The 20,578-nt window shown below is 45.0% G+C and overlaps 1 protein-coding gene across 1 annotated transcript in view; it reads left to right on the top strand.

Moving 5' to 3' along the window:
- ddb1 (damage-specific DNA binding protein 1) overlaps positions 1–20,578 on the top strand; it is a 101,892-nt gene that overhangs the window by 37,183 nt on the left and 44,131 nt on the right. Inside the window, exons 9-14 of the mRNA XM_070899793.1 lie at positions 836–952; positions 5,518–5,620; positions 7,877–7,952; positions 15,020–15,128; positions 16,821–16,999; positions 18,214–18,377. Coding sequence (XP_070755894.1) covers positions 836–952; positions 5,518–5,620; positions 7,877–7,952; positions 15,020–15,128; positions 16,821–16,999; positions 18,214–18,377 — 748 coding nt within the window. The remainder of the gene's footprint in view (positions 1–835; positions 953–5,517; positions 5,621–7,876; positions 7,953–15,019; positions 15,129–16,820; positions 17,000–18,213; positions 18,378–20,578) is intronic.

Raw genomic sequence — 20,578 nt, 5'->3', positions numbered from 1 at the left:
ATCTCTGATGTAGGGGTGAAGTAGGAGCTGCTATTTGCATATCTCCCCTGCAGCTAGTCCAAAAGTAAAACATTGGAAGAGGCCTGGGGTGAGGTTGCTTCTCTCCACTCTCTGGGAATGATGTGACATAGAAAGAGGAAAAAAAAAATCACACAACCAGCAACATTACTCAATTACTCAATTACAACATTACACCAATATGTTGTTTTGTTGCATATATTTTGAGTTATTTTTCGACATCTTAAGTTTTCCTGTGCAGCATTTTGTTTCCCTGATGAGAATTAAAAAAAATGTCTGTCCACTTTTGAGTCTCCCTGCTGAGAGCACTGGCTCCCAGGTCTCTGCTATTGAGAGATGCATGATATTGACCCAGGATGACTGGCCCTCTGATTTTAACATTTCCCCTTATGACTAGGTGGGTTTTTGGTACCTGCTGCCGGATAGTTGAAATTGGGACATCATTATGTGGAAAATGTTGGGCATAGACCTGAATCCAAGAATTCTTAGCATTAAGTTTAGTGCTATGGAATGCTTCGCACCTGGTTTATGGAGCACTATGGCTTCAAGGGTGCAATGGATTGAAGTCTTTTAAACTGATTTGTGGTTGTGGACCGACCATGTGGGAAGCTTCAACAGATACTAAAACAAGAGTAAGTGGGGTTTTTGAGATTGTACAAAATTCATTTGTTCCACCTTAACTAGAGAGTTTCAGAAATACAACCACAAGCCAATGTTAAGTTTACTTGCTCAGTATATTGAACGTACAAATTAAAGTGGCATACAACAGCTTAACAAAAAAATGTTCAGTTTTAAATCTGTGGTGTCTTTGTTGCAGCTAAATGTGGATAGCAATGAGCAGGGGTCCTATGTTGCTGGCATGGAAACCTTCACTAATTTAGGCCCTATTGTGGACATGTGTGTAGTGGATCTGGAAAGACAAGGACAGGGCCAGGTAAGATGGAGCGTTTCTGTCTACCATTCATTACTGCTCTTAGGTCTGTGGTTGACTGTTTTGTGATTTGAGGGTGGGGTGAGCTGATTTTCTGTTCATTATTAAACACTTTTTCACAGTGTGGTGCAGTTGTAAAGCTTTTTGCATGGCATTTACCTGGCGTGTACATTGATGCAAAGAGTCTGTCAGTATGATTATGCGTATTGGTATGGTAATTTTACAAGCTTGAGGATCAGGATCGGCATGGGATATGGAGGAGTAGTTGGTCAGAGGTGCCGAAGATTATCCTAATTTTTCTGGGGTGGCTGTTTGATGGGATCCCTATAGTTGTACCCACAGGCAAGTGGTGATGTTTTTCGTGGTGCACATTGGTACCAACGATATAGGTAAAAAACGGGATGAGGTCCTATGAGACGAATTTAAGGAGCTAGGAGCTAAATTTAAAAAGTAGGACCTCAAAAGTAGTAATCTCTGGATTGCTACCAGTGCCACGTGCTAGTCAGAGTAGGAATCGCAGAATAGCTCAGATGAATATGTGGCTTGAGCAGTGGTGCAGCAGGAAGGGATTCAAATTCCTGGGACATTGGAACCGGTTCTTGGGGAGGTGGGACCAGTACAAACCGGACGGTCTGCACCTGGGCAGGACCGGAACCAATGTCCTAGGGGGAGTGTTTGCCAGTGCTGGTGGGGAGGAGTTAAACTAATATGGCAGGGGGATGGGACCCAATGCAGGGAGACAGAGGGAAACAAAATGGAGACAGAAGCAAAAGACAGAAAGGAGATGAGGAAAAGTGGAGGGCAGAGAAACCCAAGGCAAAAAACAAAAAGGGCCACTTTGCAGCAAAATTCTAAAGGGTCAAAGTGTGTTAAAAAGGCAAGCTTGAAGGCTGTGTGCCTCAATGCGAGGAGTATTCGGAATAAGGTGGACGAATTAGCTGTGCAGATAGCAGTTAACGGATACGATCTGGTTGGCATCACAGAGACATGGCTCCAGGGTGACCAAGGTTGGGAACTCAACATCCAAGGGTATTCAACATTTAGGAAGGATAGACAGAAAGGAAAAGGAGGCGGGGTGGTATTGCTGGTTAAAGAGGAAATTAATGCAATTGTAAGGAAAGACATTAGCTTGGATGATGTGGAATCGGTATGGGTGGAGCTGCGGAATACCAAAGGGCAGAAAAAGCTAGTGGGAGTTGTGTACAGACCTCAACAGTAGTAGTGATGTTGGGGAGGGCATCAAACAGGAAATTAGGGATGCATGCAATAAAGGTGCAGCAGTTATCATGGGTGACTTTAATATGCATATAGATTGGGCTAACCAAACTGGAAACAATACGATGGAGGAGGATTTCCTGGAGTGCATAACGGATGGTTTTCTAGACCAATATGTCGAGGAACCAACTAGGGGGGAGGCCATCTTAGACTGGATGTTGTGTAATGAGAGAGGATTAATTAGCAATCTCGTGCGAGGCCCCTTGGGGAAGAGTGACCATAATATGGTGGAATTCTACATTAGGATGGAGAATGAAACAGTTAATTCAGAGACCATGGTCCAGAACTTAAAGAAGGGTAACTTTGAAGGTATGAGGCGTGAATTGGCTAGGATAGATTGGCGAATGATACTTAAGGGGTTAATAGTGGATGGGCAATGGCAGACATTTAGAGACTGCATGGATGAACTACAACAATTGTACATCCCTGTCTGGCGTAAAAATAAAAAAGGGAAGGTGGCTGAACCATGGCTATCAAGGGAAATCGGGGATAGTATTAAAGCCAAGGAAGTGGCATACAAATTGGCCAGAAATAGCAGCGAACCCGGGGACTGGGAGAAATTTAGATCTCAGCAGAGGAGGACAAAGAGTTTGATTAGGGCAGGGAAAATAGAGTATGAGAGGAAGCTTGCAGGGAACATTAAAATGGACTGCAAAAGCTTTGATAGATATGTAAAGAGAAAAAGGTTAATAAAGACAAACATAGGTCCCCTGCAGTCAGAATCAGGGGAAGTAATAACTGGGAACAAAGAAATGGCAGACCAATTGAACAAGTACTTTGGTTTGGTATTCACTAAGGAGGACACAAACAACCTTCCGGACATAAAAAGGGTCAGAGGGTCTAGTAAGAAGGAGGAACTGAGGGAAATCCTTATTAGTCGGGAAATTGTGTTGGGGAAATTGATGGGATTGAAGGCCGATAAATCCCCAGGGCCTGTTGGTACTTAAGGAGGTGGCCTTGGAAATAGCGGCTGCATTGACAGTCATTTTCCAACATTCCATAGACTCAGGACAGTTCCTATGGAGTGGAGGGTAGCCAATGTAACCCCACTTTTTAAAAAAGGAGGGAGAGAGAAAACAGGGAATTACAGACCGGTCAGCCTGACATCGGTAGTGGGTAAAATGATGGAATCAATTATTAAGGATGTCATAGCAGCGCATTTGGAAAGAGGTGACATGATAGGTCCAAGTCAGCATGGATTTGTGAAAGGGAAATCATGCTTGACAAATCTTCTGGAATTTTTTGAGGATGTTTCCAGTAGAGTGGACAAGGGAGAACCAGTTGATGTGGTGTATTTGGACTTTCAGAAGGCTTGAGACAAGGTCCCACACAAGAGATTAATGTGCAAAGTTAAAGCACATGGGATTGGGGGTAGTGTGCTGACATGGATTGAGAACTGGTTGGCAGACAAGAAGCAAAGAGTAGGAGTAAATGGGTACTTTTCACAATGGCAGGCAGTGACTAGTGGGGTACCGCAAGGTTCTGTTCTGGGGCCCCAGCTGTTTACATCGTACATTAATGATTTAGACGAGGGGATTAAATGTAGTATCTCCAAATTTGCAGATGACACTAAGTTGGGTGGCAGTGTGAGCTGCGAGGAGGATGCTATGAGGCTGCAGAGTGACTTGGATAGGTTAGGTGAGTGGGCAAATGCTTGGCAGATGAAGTGTAATGTGGACAAATGTGAGGTTATCCACTTTGGTGGTAAAAAGAGAGAGACAGACTATTATCTGAATGGTGACAGATTAGGAAAAGGGGAGGTGCAACGAGACCTGGGTGTCATAGTAGATCACTCATTGAAGGTTAGCAGGCGATTAAGAAAGCAAATGGCATGTTGGCCTTCATAGCGAGGGGATTTGAGTACAGGGGCAGGGAGGTGTTACTACAGTTGTACAGGGCCTTGGTGAGGACACACCTGGAGTATTGTGTACAGTTTTGGTCTCCTAACTTGAGGAAGGACATTCTTACTATTGAGGGAGTGCAGCAAAGGTCCACCAGACTGATTTCCGGGATGGCGGGACTGAAATATCAAGAAAGATTGGATCAACTGGGCTTGTATTCACTGGAGTTCAGGAGAATGAGAGGAGAATGGAAACGTTTAAAATTCTGACGGGTTTAGACAGGTTAGATGCAGGAAGAATGTTCCCTATGTTGGGGAAGTCCAGAACCAGGGGTCACAGTCTAAGGATAAGGGGTAAGCCATTTAGGACCGAGATGAGGAGAAACTTCTTCACCCAGAGAGTGGTGAACCTGTGGAATTCTCTACCACAGAAAGTTGTTGAGGCCAATTCACTAAATATATTCAAAAAGGAGTTAGATGTAGTCCTTACTACTCGGGGGATCAAGGGCTCTTGCGAGAAAGCAGGAATGGGGTACTGAAGTTGCATGTTCAGCCATGAACTTATTGAATGGCGATGCAGGCTCGAAGGGCCGAATGGCCCACTCTTGCACCTATTTTCTATGTTTCTGTCTTCTTCCTTGGATTCGTCTGTCTTCCCTTTGCAGGAGTGTGTTGTGAGTTTGGTTTCACTCATTTACTGCTCAAGACCTGATGGTGTTGGAACACAATGAGTTCTGAGAAGAACCTTTGCTGTGCAACTCAGTGTTGTTATAATTTGATCCCTGCAGCTGGAGGCTGAGTGTGCTGCTGTTAGATATTATCAGTGAGCTCGCTGATCTCAATTGAGAAAGGTAACCAGTGGGGTGTTGGAGGCAGTAACAATTGGCCTCATTATCCCTGGGCTAGGGAGAGAAAAAGTTAAGTCTTCAAGAAAACTACAAAGGGAGGCGTGCTTCTACAATGATCATTCAGAATAAGTTACTTGCAAGATGCTCGTTACACGCATAAATAAATATAGTTAAATGTTTGAAAGACAATCAGCCAATATTTACTACCCATGCAAGCAAATGTGTGGGTGGACGTTGAATGAAGATGAGATTGGGTTTGCTTGTGAAGAAGTCCATGATTAAATAGCTTACCAGCGCTCACTGTCCAGGCTCAAACTCAAAGAACGGCCATTTTGATGAAGAATGCAGCAAGTGCCTCTGGGACTACACTGCAGCAAGAGTCGAGAAGGGAGAAAATTACTGAAACTGTTCGTTTTAAAAATGTATCGCTCGCTCTTAATTCGTAAAAGGAAAGACATAAAGTCTTGCCGACTTCAAGCAGTGAGAATGCACCTGAAACACGGTGTTCCGGCCTTTTTGGTTAGCATGGTCATAACAACTCTGGGCTTTGCGGGGAGGTTGTATGTGCATTTGACTGATCATGTAATCTTTCTCTGTTAATGCAGCTGGTTACTTGTTCAGGAGCTTTTAAAGAAGGCTCACTGAGAATAATCCGGAATGGAATTGGAATCCATGAACATGCTAGCATTGATCTTCCTGGTATTAAGGGTATGTATTCCAAAAATAAATATCACTGAATAAAAGGTGTACAGTTTTTACAAGTGCAAAGTAAGGAGATCGGGTGGTAGCTGGAGGCTTCACAAGCATTCTTCCCCTGCTTCAGGAGGGCAATTATTTTAGTCTCCCTCCAGTTGCCTGGAATTTTACCAGTTGCCAGTACCTCAGAAGAAGGTCAACCATCTCTTTGCTTTGGGTCCCAGTGCTTTTAAGAATTCTGAATAAACACCATCTGGACCAACAGCTTTTCCAGACAGGGCTGTGTTTAGTTCGCCCAAAGTGAATGGATCAGATACAGTTGACTGTCTTGGTGCTGCCATCAAGTTTGTCAAAGCTGCCGTTTCATTCACCTGGCGTTGAAATTCTTTGTTCACCGGGGCCTTTACGTTTGTATCAAGTGGGATGCAATGGTGCTGCTCTGAAGGTTGTCCTGGGTCTATAGACGGGGTTTGCCCCGCCCAGTTGACGGAGCAGCGCCCGTGCTTTCCTGCTGGAGTGAGTGAAGTTAGTCTTCTCCACAAAGCTCCTCCACCTTTCACATCTCACCGAGTTCAAGGACTCTAGTATTGCGGTGGTTGTGGCTGGGTTCTTGTTCAGAGAATATTCCTATTGGAGAGCCTCTCTTTCTTCCATCCAACAAGGAATATATGTCGTTCTAAACCCCCGAGGTATACTGCGTTTTGCAGCAACTTTAATGATTCCTATAAATCTGTTGAAGGCGTTGGTGGAATCCACCTGATATTCGGGTCAACCGACCTTTGGAAGGTTTCCCAGTGTGCTTTTTTGAAGTTCCATCGCGGTTCCGGTATTGATGTCATGACAAGAATTTCGATGCCGACGTTGATGATTGAGGCCCTCTGTTGACTGTTGGGGAAGTCGTCAAGAATGGTTCTGGAGGCGATGATTGGGTTTCCTTTGCTGTCATTAGAGAGGAAATGTAGGTCTGGGTTATATTCTTTTAGCTACCGAATGAAATAAAACTTGATCTTTGGCATCAAAAAGGAAGAATTTATTCTCCAGTGAAGCCCACTGTATAATTGCTTCTCCATTATAGCTGGCATTTGCACAGCCCCACATTGTGTGGTGGCTATTAAAGTCTCCGAGATGAATGGATGGATGTTGACTAGGAAGGAGCGGTGGGTCAGGCCACTTTACAAGTGGTTTGTCGACATTGGAGATTGTTTACTCTCCTACGCATATTGCTGTAGTGAAAATGGTGGCAATACTGGTATGTTTGAATTCGGTGCAGCCTTTGATGCCTTGTTGCCTGGAGAGAACCATTCAAATTGCTTGGTTTGCTGCTGTCACCGAGAGGTCGATTTAACGACTTTTGTCCTGTGAGATGCTATTAGTTGATACTGCACAATGGTACTTTTTTTGATGGTGCCAGGGATCACTGAGGGAGTGCTGCATTATTGGAGGTGCTGTCCTTCAGATTGGGTGTTGAATAGCAGCCTAGTCTGCTTGTTTTGGTTATTCAGGTGGACATTAAAGATCCGGTGGTACAGGTGGAACCTCTTAAAACCGGCACTATTTATCCGGCATAATTCCCGGGCGCGGGGGCGCGCATGCGCAGAACACGGCCAGGTCGTTGACCTCCGCGTAGTCAGCATTACCTGGTCAGAATTTCTAATTTGTTGATGTGTTTAATACTGCAACTGCTTTGTGTTCTTTAAATCTTTCCTCCTCTCTCCGGTGCTCCCCCCCCCCCCCCAACTGTTGCTGGGCCTGAAATGCTGCGCAGTAGCCTTCTGCACAGCGCATGCATAAAACCAGCTTCGGGGTCGGGACGCAATCTTGTGAGGCAGCGTTCAATAAAGCAGCGCGGAGGAGTGTGGCGGGAGTTTTGGAGTCTGAGCGTGACGGAGGCGGTCAGGGGCACGATTGCTGTCATCAGGACCCGGTAAGTCGAGGGTCGGCATGACCTTCCGTCGTCCGGCAAATTCTCTCATCCGGCACAGGCCAGGTCCCAAGGGTGCTGGATTTGAGAGATTCACCCTGTACTCTTTCAAGATGAGAAGGGAGCTCTCCTCATGTCTTGGTCAACATTCCTCTGAACCAAAAGCACCAAAAAACAGATTAAGTAGTAATTTATCTCTCTGCTGCTTGTGGGATTTTGCTGCGTGCACAATAGCTTCTCTGTTTGCCTTCATTATTTGTGAAGCGCTTTGAGACATTTATGAAACACATGATACGGTACTTTATAATGTAAATCTTTAACCTCCTGATTGTTCTGTCCCTTCTCAGGTCTGTGGCCACTGCGTTCCGATTCCACTCGTGATACAGATGATATGTTGGTACTCTCATTTGTTGGACAGACTCGGTAAGGAGTTGTTTCATAACTATATCTGTGTTTTATTTTCTTATCTTTGGACATTTTCTGCTTTCATATTTCTAGCATTATCAAACTTGTGGCAATGGTTAGTTGGAAAAATGACTACAGGTTGTACCTCTCCAGTCCGGGACTCTTTAGTCCAGAAACATCCCTGATCCGGCATCAGCCCGGCGTGGACTGCCCATTTAAGCAGTGTTGCAGCGGGCTGGGCTGTTGTGGGGTGCTGCTGCGGTGTGTGTGTGTGCAGCGATTGGCTGGAGCGGCTATCAGTCAGTGTGGGCTCTGCTGGCGGGCGGGGGGTTGTGTGTGCGTGGGTCGCCACGGTCTCGAGAGGGGGGGTGATGGGGTGGGGTGGGGGTTGTTGTGTATGTGTCTCGGTGCGAGGAGGCTGCCGCTTCCACCAGTCAGGTTCTGCTCGCGGCTTACACACGGACTGGCGCCGGGAGTAGGATCGTGGGTAAGGTTCGGTGTCTCTCCTTGACTTTATCCTCCACTTTGTCTCCGATCTCTAGTTTTTTTTGTATGTATGTGGTTTTTTAAGGTGTTGGTGTTCATTGAGGTAAGCGGACAAAGGAAGGGAAGGGAAGGGAAGGGCAGGCGGCTGACTGAGGTGCCGAAGCTGGGTCTGAGGATTTTAAAAAAACGGAGTGATTCTGGCCGACTAAACACTGCACAGTGGGCTTCTGCGCAGCACATGTGCAGAACGTGTCCGGGTCGTTGTCAGCAGTTGACCTCCCATGGGAAATTCTCTGATCTGTCACCGGTCAGGTCCCAAGGGTGCCGGACCAGAGAGGTCCAACCTGTAGTTTATTTCGTAATGAGTGTAGAACAAGAGGTTTCATTTTGAATGTTTTGTGAGGAAAGTCGTGCCACAGTGGAGTTGAACTGTTACTATCACTTTTGTGGCTTCCAAGCAGGCAGTTACAAATGAGAAATGGTCACTGTATTTTCCAAGGCACTTGCACCTTCTCGTGGCAGAATACTTTTAACAGAGAGTCTATTGATACCATTGTGTCAGCCAGTAAGTTGCACTGTGTCAGCCATTGAGCCAGAGGCAGGGCAGGGCTTACAGCAAACAGTCTATCTTACAGTGAACAAAGTCGATTTCATGAGTCTATTTAAAAAGTCTCTACGAACTACAGCAGTGTCTCCTGATTAAAAACAGGTTATTTCTCCAGCAAAATGTAGTGAGTGAGAGGATAGTTACATGATGCCCATCAGCGGCAGGTCGGGGCCATAAAAGGAGTCGCGTGTGGCCCGGGAGCAACGTGGAGGCCCCGACCTGCGAGAAACCATCAGCAGCAGGTCGGGGCAATGAAAGGAGCGGCGAGCGGCAGCCTGGGAGCAGCGTGGAGGTATGCCACTACAAGGTACAGCGCAAGCTGGTGCATGAGGACAACGGCAGCGAAGAATGTGACGTCAGCAAGCTCCAGGTCGGTGATTGGAGCGTGGACAGATGCAGCAGGAGCTGCGAGGTCGGGGCGAAGGAGCTGAGAGAGACTGTGGAGGGATGTGATCGGGGCCCAGGAGAGGCGTGAGTTCGGGGCCAGGGGCAGCACGGGCCAGCCCACACTGTGTGCGCACTAGGTCCGTGCAGCAGAGCAGGTCTCCAATTGTTTTGGGTAATCCTTGCCACTGGACCAAGACCTAGCTCTGTCGAGCCCGTGTGGTGGCTGGTGTGCAATGGCCACCACACGTTAAAAAAAATCCGTGCACAGGCATCTTCCACCCTTGAGGATGTAGTTCGGGTTCTTCATTCGAAACACCTGTGAACTCATCCTTTATTTTTGGTGTGGAAGTAAGTCATCCTCGTTTCGAGGGACTGCCTATGATGATGATGATGATGATGACATGATACTATATATAGCCTACTTTTACTGCAGGAAGAATAGGGTTAGCAAGGCCATTAAAAAAGCAAACTAAGCACGAGTGTTTATTTCCAGAGGTATCGAATTGAAAAGTAGGGAAGTTATGCTGAACCTGTATCGAAGCTTGGTTAGACCCCACACAGTACTGCATACAGTTCTGGTCGCTATATTATAAGAAGGATATAGAGGCAGTGGAGAGGGTGCAGAGAAGATTTACAAGGATGATACCAGAAATGAGATGATATATATACGTGGAAAGGATGGACAGGCTGGGTCTCTTTCCCTTTTTCCCTTGAAAAAAGGCTAAGGGTGAACTAATAGAGGTCTTTAAAATTATGAAAGGCTTTGATAGAGTGTATACAGAGAGAATATTTCCATTGTGGGGAAGAGCATAACTGGAGGCCATCAATATAAGATGGTCACCAAGAAATCCAATAGGGAATTCAGAAGAAAATTATTTACCCAAAGAATAGAGAACTGGTTGACAGACAGGAAGCAGAGAGTAGGAATAAACGGGTCCTTTTCAGAATGGCAGGCAGTGACTAGTCGGGTACCGCAAGGTTCAGTGCTGGGACCCCAGCTATTTACAATATACATTAATGATTTAGACAAAGGAATTGAATGTAATATCTCCAAGTTTGCAGATGACACTAAGCAGTGTGAGGAGGATGCTAAGAAGCTGCAGGGTGACTTGGACAGGTTATGTGAGTGCGCAAATACATGGCAGATGCGGTATAATGTGGATAAATGTGAGGTTATCCACTTTGGTGGTAAAAACAGGAGGGCTGATTATTATCTGAATGGTGACAGATTGGTAAAGGGGGAGGTACAACGAGACCTGGGTGTCATGGTACATCAGTCATTGAAGGTAGGCATGCAGGTACAGCAGACAATAAAGAAAGCTAATGGCATGCTGGCCTTCATAGCGAGGAAATTTGAGTATCGGAGCAGGGAGGTCTTACTGCAGTTGTACAGGACCTTGATGAGACCACACCTTGAGTATTGTGTGCAGTTTTGGTCTCCTAATCTGAGGAAGGACATTCTTGCTATTGAGGGAGTGCAGCAAAGGTTCACCAGCCTGATTCCTGGGATGACAGGACTGACATGAAGAAAGACTGGATCGACTAGGCTTGTATTCAATGGAATTTAGAAGAATTTAGGGGATCTCATAGAAACATATAAAATTCTGACGGGATTGGACAGGTTAGATGCAGGAAGAATGTTCCTGATGTTGGGGAAGTCTAGAACCAGGGGTCACAGTCTAAGGATAAGGAGTACGCCATTTAGGACCGAGATGAGGAGAAACTTCTTCACTCATGTGGGCATGTGGAATTCTCTACCACAGAAAGTTGTTGAGGCCAGTTCGTTAGATATATTCAAAAGGGAGTTAGAGGTGGCCCTCATGGCTAAAGGGATCAAGGGGTATGGAGAGAAAGCAGGAATGGGGTACTGAAATGCATGATCAGCCATGATCATATTGAATGGTGGTGCAGGCTCAATGGGCCCAGTGGCCTACTCCTGCACCTATTTTCGATGTTTCTAATGGTGAGAATATGGAACTTGCTACCACGGAGTGGTTGAAGCAAATAGTATAGATGCATTTAAGGGGCGGCTAGAGAAGTATATGAGAGAAAAGGGAATAGAGGGTTATGTCGATAGGTTTAGATGAGGAAAGACTGGAGGAGGCTCAACTGGTTGGACTGGTTGGGCCGAATGGCCTGTTTCTGTGTTGTCTATCCTATCTAAAACTTAGCACCTCCCCTTTGCGACAACCACCAAGAACATTAATCAGGCACCAGTTTTAATTAGAGCATCACCTTGCATGGACATTCTTGGTAGTTTGATAGCATAAGATTATTGGAGTTTTTCTTATGTAGTCACCATAGATATGGCAAAAAAAACAAGACTAAAATGTAGAGTTAGAATAATACAGGTGCAGCGTTGAAAATCTGGAGTTCCGGAATCCGGGACGATCGGTGGCAGGGTTGTCCGAAATTCATAAAATGTTCCGGAATCTGGACCCGACGACCCTGCCGACCTCTGGCCTTGCCGCTGCTCGCATCGCCTCACAGCCACTGCCCTGACCTCACCTCGGGGCCTCTTCCTTGGCGGGGACCAGGCCAGCCGGCCCTGGATGGCTCCTCGGCAAATACCCTCTCCCTCCCCCCCCCCCCCCGTGCCTTTTGCTGACATTCCGAAATCAGGAAATACCCGAACCTGGGCTCGGGTGTTTCTGGATTCGTGACGTCAGAAAGGCGATCGAAAGTCCGGAAAAGCCTGGAATCCAGAACGGTCTCGGGCCATTTAAGCAAGTTTGGTCATTTAAGCGATTTTTTTTTAAGACACCGTATGTGATCCCTCGGAAAAACCTTCTGACCAGTTAACAAAATCAGCGCAGATAAGAGAATCAGGGCAGAAGATCCAGTTCCACGGGAGGGGGAAGGAGAGGGAAAAAATTGAACCCATTAAATGGATACAATTCCACCAACAAATCAGATATTTTTTTTATTCGTTCATGGGATGTGGGCATTGCTGACATTTATTGCCCATCTCTAATTGCCCTTGAGAAGGTGGTGGTGAGCTGTCTTATTGAACTACTGCAGTCCGTGTGGGGAAGGTATTCTCACAGTGCTATTAGGGAGGGAGTTCCAAGATTTTGATCCAGCGACGATGAAGGAACAGCAATATATTTCCAAGTCAGGACAGTGTGTAACTTGGAGGTGGTGTTCCCACGCACCTGCTGCTATTGTCCTTCTAGGTGGTAGAGGGCGCAGGTTTGGGAAGTACTGTCTAAGAAGTTGGCAAGTTGCTGCCGTGCCTCTTTTGGATGGTACACACTGCAGCGCTGGTGGTGGAAGGAGTGAATGTTTAAGGTGGTGGATGAGCGGGCTGATTTGTCCTGGATGGTGTTGAGCTTTTTGAGTGTTGTTGGAGCTGGTACGTGGACCATTCGGCCCAACCAGTCCAGGCAAGTGGAGAGTATTACATCACACTCCTGACTTGTGCCTTGTAGATGGTGGAAAGATTTTGGGGAGTCTGGAGGTGAGACACTCGCCTCAGAATACCTGGTCTCTGACCCGCTCTTGTAACCACAATATTTATCTGGCTGGTTTAGTTAAGTTTCTGGTCAATGGTAAACCCCAGGATGTTCATGGTGGGGGATTCGGCGATGGTAATTCCGTTTAATTTCAAGTGGCGGTGGTTTGACTCTCTTTTGTTGGAGATAGTCATTGCCCGATACTTAAGTGGTATGAATGTTACTTGCCACTTATCAGTACAAGCCTGAATGTTGTCCAGGTCATGTTGCATGCGTGCATGGACTGCTCCATTATCTGAGGAGTTGCGAATGGAACTGAGCACTGCAATCATCAGCGAACATCCCTACTTCTGACCCCACGTTGGAGGGATGGTCATTGATGAAGCAACTGAGATGGTTGGGCCGAGGACAATGCCCTGAGGAACTCTGCAGTGATGTCTTGGGGCTGAGATGATTGGCCTCCAACAACCACAACCATCTTCCTTTGCGCTAGGTATGACCCCAGCCAGTGGAGAGTTTTTCCCTTGATTCCCATTGACTTCAATTTTACTAGGGCTTCTTGATGCCACACTCTGGCAAATGCTGTCTTTTTGTCGGGCAGTCAAGGCTGTAATGTGGTCTGGCCAATTTTCCACATTGTCAGGTCGATGGCAGTGTTGTAACGATACTGGAACAGCTAGGCTACAGGCACGGCTAGTTCTGGAGCACAAGTCTTCAGCACGACAGCTGGGATGTTGTCAGGACCCATAGCCTTTGCTGTATCCAGTGTGCTCAACCGTTTCTTGATATCCTGTAGAGCGAATCGAATTGGCTGAAGACTGGCTTCAGTGATGGGGACCTCAGGAGGAGGCCGATATGGATCATCCACTTGGCACTTCTGGCTGAAGATGGTTGCAAACGCTTCAGCCTTGTCTTTTGCACTCGTGCTGAGCTCCGCCATCATTGAGGATAGGGATATTGATGGAGCCTCCAGTTCCCATTAGCTGATTAATTGTCCACCACCATTCATGACTGAATGTAGCAGGACTGCAGAGCTTTGATCTGATCTGTTGATTGTGGAATTGCTTAGGTTCGTCAATAGCATGCTGTTCCTGCTGCTTAGCTTGTATGGTGTTAGTCCTATGTTGTAGCTTCATCAGGTTCATTTTTAGGTAAGCCTGGTACTGGTCCTGACATGCTCTTCTACACTTTTCATTGAACCATGGTTGGTCCCTTGGCTTGATGGCAACGGTATAGTGAGCGATATACCAGGCGATGAGGTTACACATTGTGGTGGAATACAATTCTGCTGCTGATGGCCCACAGCGCCTCATGGATACCCAGTTTTGAGCTGCTGGATCTGAATCTATTCCATTTGGCACGGTAGTGTCACACAACACGATAGAGAGTGGCCTCAGCGTAAAGACGGGACTTCGTCTCCACAAAGACTGCGGTGGTAACTCCTACCACAACTGTCAGGGACAGATGCATCTGCGGTAGGTAGATTGATGAGAACAGTCAAATAAGTTTTTCTGTCGTGACATGCCTTTATTTTCATGCGTTGTCGAATATATAATTACTGTGTTATTTAATTCCTCCTTTTGTCCATTTTCTTATTTTTTTACCATTCTTGATCTGTGGTTAAAAAGGCAATTTACCTGTCTTGCAGTCTTCTGCAGAAGGCAAACTTTAACTGGTTGTTACAGGCACGCAAGACTAGAACAGATTAACTCCTTTTTTGTCCTATTTCCCTTCGCCTAGCTTCCTCTGTGCAAGTAATTTCTTGTGACAATACAGATGAGATCAGAAACTTAACTGTATAAGCACAGAGCTAGGCAGTGAATGATTTGGACCATGTTTGATACAAATAAGTTAATTTTTTCTATTGATGCCTTGCATTCTCATTACATTTGTGTGATCAGTGATCAAATTTTTGTTTTTTAACTAGGCGGGTGGATCTCCATCTTCCTCACCCTCATTACCATCCTCCCCAACCATAACTTGCAGATCGAGTAGTTTTCTTGAACAGAGGACTCCACTTAAGTAAATGGGCTCTAGTCTACCCAGGAGTCTGAGTGTAGTAGAGTAGTCTAAAAGGAGAGAACTTGGAGGGGGGAATTTAACTGGAAGCTGAATGAATTTTTGCTAACTGATGTGTGTTGTCATTGCAGTGTGCTGATGCTTAATGGGGAGGAGGTGGAGGAGACTGAAATGCCAGGATTTGTTGACGACCAACAGACCTTCTACTGTGGGAATGTGGCCCATCAGCAGCTTATTCAGGTAAGGGAGGCTCTGGGTATAACATTTATTTGTCATGTGCAAACATGTTTTTGTCCAGGATCCTATAAATCTAGGGGCCCCTCTCCTAACTTCTGATGGGCAGTATCAGTTACCCAAAGGAAACCGTACTATCATTGCAGAAATTTTTTTTTTTTTTATTAGTATATAGCAGCAGAATGTGATAAGTAAACAAATACAGTTAAACATAGAAATCTATGCCACTTGATCCCATAAGAGCCCAATTTGAAACCCTATGCCTGAAGGTTCTCTGTAAGCAGAAAGCACTGCATAATGACCATTCCATAACACCTATCTTCCTTATTCTAATTTATTTAATGCTATTTGTATAAAACCTTCTCTGAATATGTTTGCCTCCTAAAAAAAGGGGAAATAGAAACATAGAAAATAGGTGCAGGAGTAGGCCATTAAGCCCTTCGAGCCTGCACCGCCATTCAATGGCTGAACATGCAATGATGTGGAAAATTGTCCAGGTATGCCCTGTCCGAAAAAGCAGGACAAATCTAAACTGGCAAGTGACTGTCCTGCTCCCAATGATCAGCAAAGTGATGGAAGGAACCGTCAACAACACTATCAAATGCACTTAGTCACCAATAATATGCTCACTGATGCTCAGTTTGTTTTCCGCCAAGATTACTCGGCTATACACTTCATTACAGCCTTGGTGCAAAAATGGACATAGGACCTGAATTCCAGCAATGAAGCAGGAGTGACTGCCCTTGACATCAAGGCAACATTTGACCAATGTGTGGTACCAAGGCGCCCTAGTAAAACTGAAGTCAATAGTGATCAGGGGGAAAGCTTTTCCAATGGCTAGAGTCATACCTAGCACAAGGGAAAATGGTTGCGATTGTTGGAGACCAATCATCTCAGTCCCAGGACATCGCTGCAGGAGTTCCTCAAGCCCAATTATCTGCAGCTGCTTCATCAATGACTCCTCTATCATAAGGTTTAGGAGTGCAGCTATTTACTGATAATTGTACAGTGTTCAGCTCCATTCGGATGCACTCCTAAAGAAGCAGTGCCCGCATGCTGCAAGGCCTGATTAAGGTAGCTTCCTTTTGCATTCGATTGGTTTGAAAGATATTTAATTTTCCATTGGTATTATCACTAACCTCGCCTAATAGGGTTGTCCAATTGGCTTGATTTAAATCCTGTCATTTTTGCAAATTTAGCCCTTGTGAAAGCATTACATTTTTGGCAATTTTGTACGACTGATCAGGTTGAATCTAATGTTGTGGTCACTGTTGCCCAGGTATTTTCTCACATGGAGGTTTGATATTGGGGTCATTACTAAAGATTAAATCAAGTATGCAATTACTTCAATCTCCTAATTTTAATGCAGTGTTAGAAAACAGTAATTTATAATGACTACAAATCTTTCAGCTGATACACCTTTAATACTAGAGGGTTCACCATTGGACCATTGAACTCGTGGGAAGTTAAAATCTTGCATGATGTAAATGTTACTCAACTCCAATGCTTCAGTAATTTGTGTCCAAATTTGTGCCTTTTGGCCTTTCCCTCCTCCCAAAAATTCTTAGTTTTAATGTGAGACTGAGTAATCAGCTTGCATCCCCTATGTACAATCCATTGTTCAATGTCAAGAGTCAGTTGTAACATTTATGTAGAGTTTAGTGCCCTCCATGTGCTAATAACTGTTACACTATGCAGATAACGTCTGGTTCGGTGCGACTGGTCAGCCAAGAGCCCAAGTCACTGGTTAGTGAGTGGAAGGAACCAAATGGAAAGAATATCAGTGTCGCATCCTGTAATAACAGCCAGGTGGTGGTGGCAGTGGGTCGTGTGTTGTATTACCTGGAGATCCACCCGAAAGAACTGAAACAGATCAGGTAATCAACCCATTGTAATGGTGACCATTGACTTCCTTCTCCATTTCACACCAGCCATCCTGTGAGCCCTCAATTTAAAATTGCCAATTGGTGCCAAATTGGAGAGGGTGGGGGCAGTTTTGTGCTATGGCCTATACACATTAAAGAAAGAAAGAATTTGCATTTATGTAGCACCTTTCATGGTCTCCGGACATCCTAAAGCACTTTGCAGCCAATTAATTACTTGTGAAGTTTAGTCACAGTAGGCAAAGATGGCAGCCAATTTTCACACAGCAAGGTTCCACAAACACAAGGAGAAAAAATGACCAATTTAATCTGATTTGGAGTTGATTGAGGGATAAATATTGTCCAGGAGATCTTGGAGACTCCCTTCCTCCAAGTAGTGTTATCGGATCTTCTATATCTACCTGAACAGGCAGACGGGACCCTGGATAAATATCTCATCCGAAAGTCAGCACTGTGACAATACAGCATTTCCTCAGTACTGTACTGAAACGTTGGCTTAAATTATGTGCTCAAGGCTTTGAGTGGAGCTTGAACCCGTGACTTTCTGACCAAGTACATAGACTTAGTGACTAAAGGGGAAGTGGGCAAACTTGTTTCTTCTATAGATCACTTGCAATAAACACAGAATTGCATTCTATTATTCTAAGATGTATTTCAATCCACATCTCGGCTTGAAAGCCAGTTTCCCTCTGCACAGCCCAATTCCACCCCCATCCGCCAAACCCAGTAACATGACTTTTCACTTCATAACATCAGAGGAACAATTGCAATGACCTTAAACATACGGCTTCAAAGAAGAAAGCAGAACTTTATAATATGATTTAACAAAATATATGTGGGTTAACTGTTGCAAATAACATTTTTTTAATAATTTAAAAGGGAAGTTTGAGTGGTGTAGCATTCATTACCCTCCAAGGCCATTGTTGCGCATATGGGCAAGCTGGGTGGTCTGATTTACATTCTAATTTGCTGTTTCACAGATGACTGGTAGTGTCAGAGAAGGTAGATTTACTGAGAGGCAAACTAAATGAATTCCTGATGTGGGAGGGGAATTCTTAACGACAAAAAAAAGCCTACGACCATAACATTTCTTTTCAAATTAAAAAAAAAACCCTTTATAATATTTCTGACTATATATCATGAGTTCCGAGCAGTCTTTTACGAGCATCAGTGGAAACTGACCAACTACCTTTTTAAAATTCCACCAGCTTTATAGAAATGGAGCATGAAGTGGCCTGCCTAGATATCACTCCATTGGCTGAGGGCAGTAATATGTCACCCCTGTGCTCTGTGGGGCTATGGACAGATATTTCAGCTCGGATCCTCAAACTACCATCATTTGAAACCCTGCACAAAGAGATGCTCGGGGGAGGTAAGAGAGAGGCAGTGTAACTTTCAGCATTGTTGAATTGATTGAACTTTTACTTTGGTTTTTTAAATATTTTATATTAATATTTAAAGTTATGGTTTGAAAAACTCTTGTTTAAAATAAAGATGAGTAATCGTATCTTTTGTGCATTACAAGTCAGATAAATGTAATTTTATATTATACCTGACTTTTTGTCAACATAGTATTGTACTTGGCAACAATGGGCTAGTCTTGATGAAACCATCTCTGGCTGAGTAAAAGTATTTGTTTTCATCATCATCATAGGCAGTCCCTCGGAATCGAGGAAAACTTGCTTCCTCTCTTAAAATGAGTCCTTAGGTGGCTGAACAGTCCAATACGGGAATTACAGTCCCTGTCACAGGTGGGACAGATAGTCGTTGAGGGAAGGGACTGGTTTGCCGCACACTCCTTCCGCTGCCTGCGCTTGATTTCTGCATGCTCTCGGCGACGAGACTCGAGGTGCTCAACACCCTCCCAAATGCACTTCCTTCACTTAGGGCGGTCTTTGGCCAGGGACTCCCAGGTGTCAGTGCGAATGTTGCACTTTATCGGGGAGGCTTTGAAGGTATCCTTGTAACGTTTCCTCTGCCCACCTTTGGCTCGTTTGCCGTGAAGGAGTTCCGATTAGAGTGCTGATTCATGTGCCTAATTATGAGAGTGTGAGAGCTTGGGAGACAACAGCATAACTTCTCACTCACCATGAACAAAGCCACAAGAGATCTGCTACTGTTCAGAGAATTTCAAGCACCCATCATTACGTTTTACTGAGCGCATGATGACCATAGTTTCATGCTTAAGAGAAGTACAAGGTTTCCTGTGAGAGCTAAAGTGCCTGTGTTTTAGATTAATTGGAGCAATAAAGTATCTTCACTGTGGATAAATCTTCTAATATGTTAGTTCACGAGTGATGTTTTATTCTTTGATTTCTGACTTTGAGAGCAGTCAAAATAACATTTTGTATTTTTGGCTTGACCTTTGCACATAAGGTGAGAGAAATATACTGGGGATGATGGATTGAATGAGAACACACTTTCTATTCCAGAACTCTGGCAATAATTACTCCACTATACTGTTAATCGGCATTCTTTCATGTTAGAAACATAGAAAATAGGTGCAGGAGTAGGCCATTCGGCCCTTCTAGCCTGCACCGCCATTCAATGAGTTCATGGCTGAACATTCAACTTCAGTACCCCATTCCTGCTTTCTCGCCATACCCCTTGAACCCCCTAGTAGTAAGGACCTCATCTAACTCCTTTTTGAATATATTTAGTGAATTGGCCTCAACAACTTTCTGTGGTAGAGAATTCCACAGGTTCACCACTCTCTGGGTGAAGAAGTTCCTCCGCATCTCGGTCCTAAATGGCTTACCCCTTATCCTTAGACTGTGACCTCTGGTTCTGGACTTCCCCAACATTGGGAACATTCTTCCTGCATCTAACCTGTCTAACCCCGTCAGAATTTTAAATGTTTCTATGAGGTCCCCTCTCGTTCTTCTGAACTCCAGTGAATACAAGCCCAGTTGATCCAGTCTTTCTTGATAGGTCAGTCCCGCCATCCCGGGAATCAGTCTGGTGAACCTTCGCTGCACTCCCTCAATAGCAAGAATGTCCTTCCTCAGGTTAGGAGACCAAAACTGTACACAATACTCCAGGTGTGGCCTCACCAATGCCCTGTACAACTGTAGCAACACCTCCCTGCCCCTGTACTCAAATCCCCTCGCTATGAAGGCCAACATGCCATTTGCTTTCTTAACCGCCTGCTGCACCTGCATGCCAACCTTCAATGACTGATGTACCATGACACCCAGATCTCTTTGCAGCTCCCCTTTTCCTAATCTGTCACCATTCAGATAATAGTCTGTCTCTCTCTTTTTACCACCAAAGTGGATAACCTCACATTTATCCACATTATACTTCATCTGCCATGCATTTGCCCACTCACCTAACCTATCCAAGTCGCTCTGCAGCCTCACAGCATCCTCCTCGCAGCTCACACTGCCACCCAACTTAGTGTCATCGCAAATTTGGAGATACTACATTTAATCCCCTCATCTAAATCATTAATGTACAGTGTAAACAGCTGGGGCCCCAGCACAGAACCTTGCGGTACCCCACTAGTCACTGCCTGCCATTCTGAAAAGTACCCATTTACTCCTACTCTTTGCTTCCTGTCTGACAACCAGT

The sequence above is a fragment of the Pristiophorus japonicus genome, chromosome 14 (assembly GCF_044704955.1).
Source record: "Pristiophorus japonicus isolate sPriJap1 chromosome 14, sPriJap1.hap1, whole genome shotgun sequence".
Classification (NCBI taxonomy): Eukaryota; Metazoa; Chordata; class Chondrichthyes; family Pristiophoridae; genus Pristiophorus; species Pristiophorus japonicus.
This window is presented reverse-complemented; position numbering and strand designations above follow the sequence as displayed.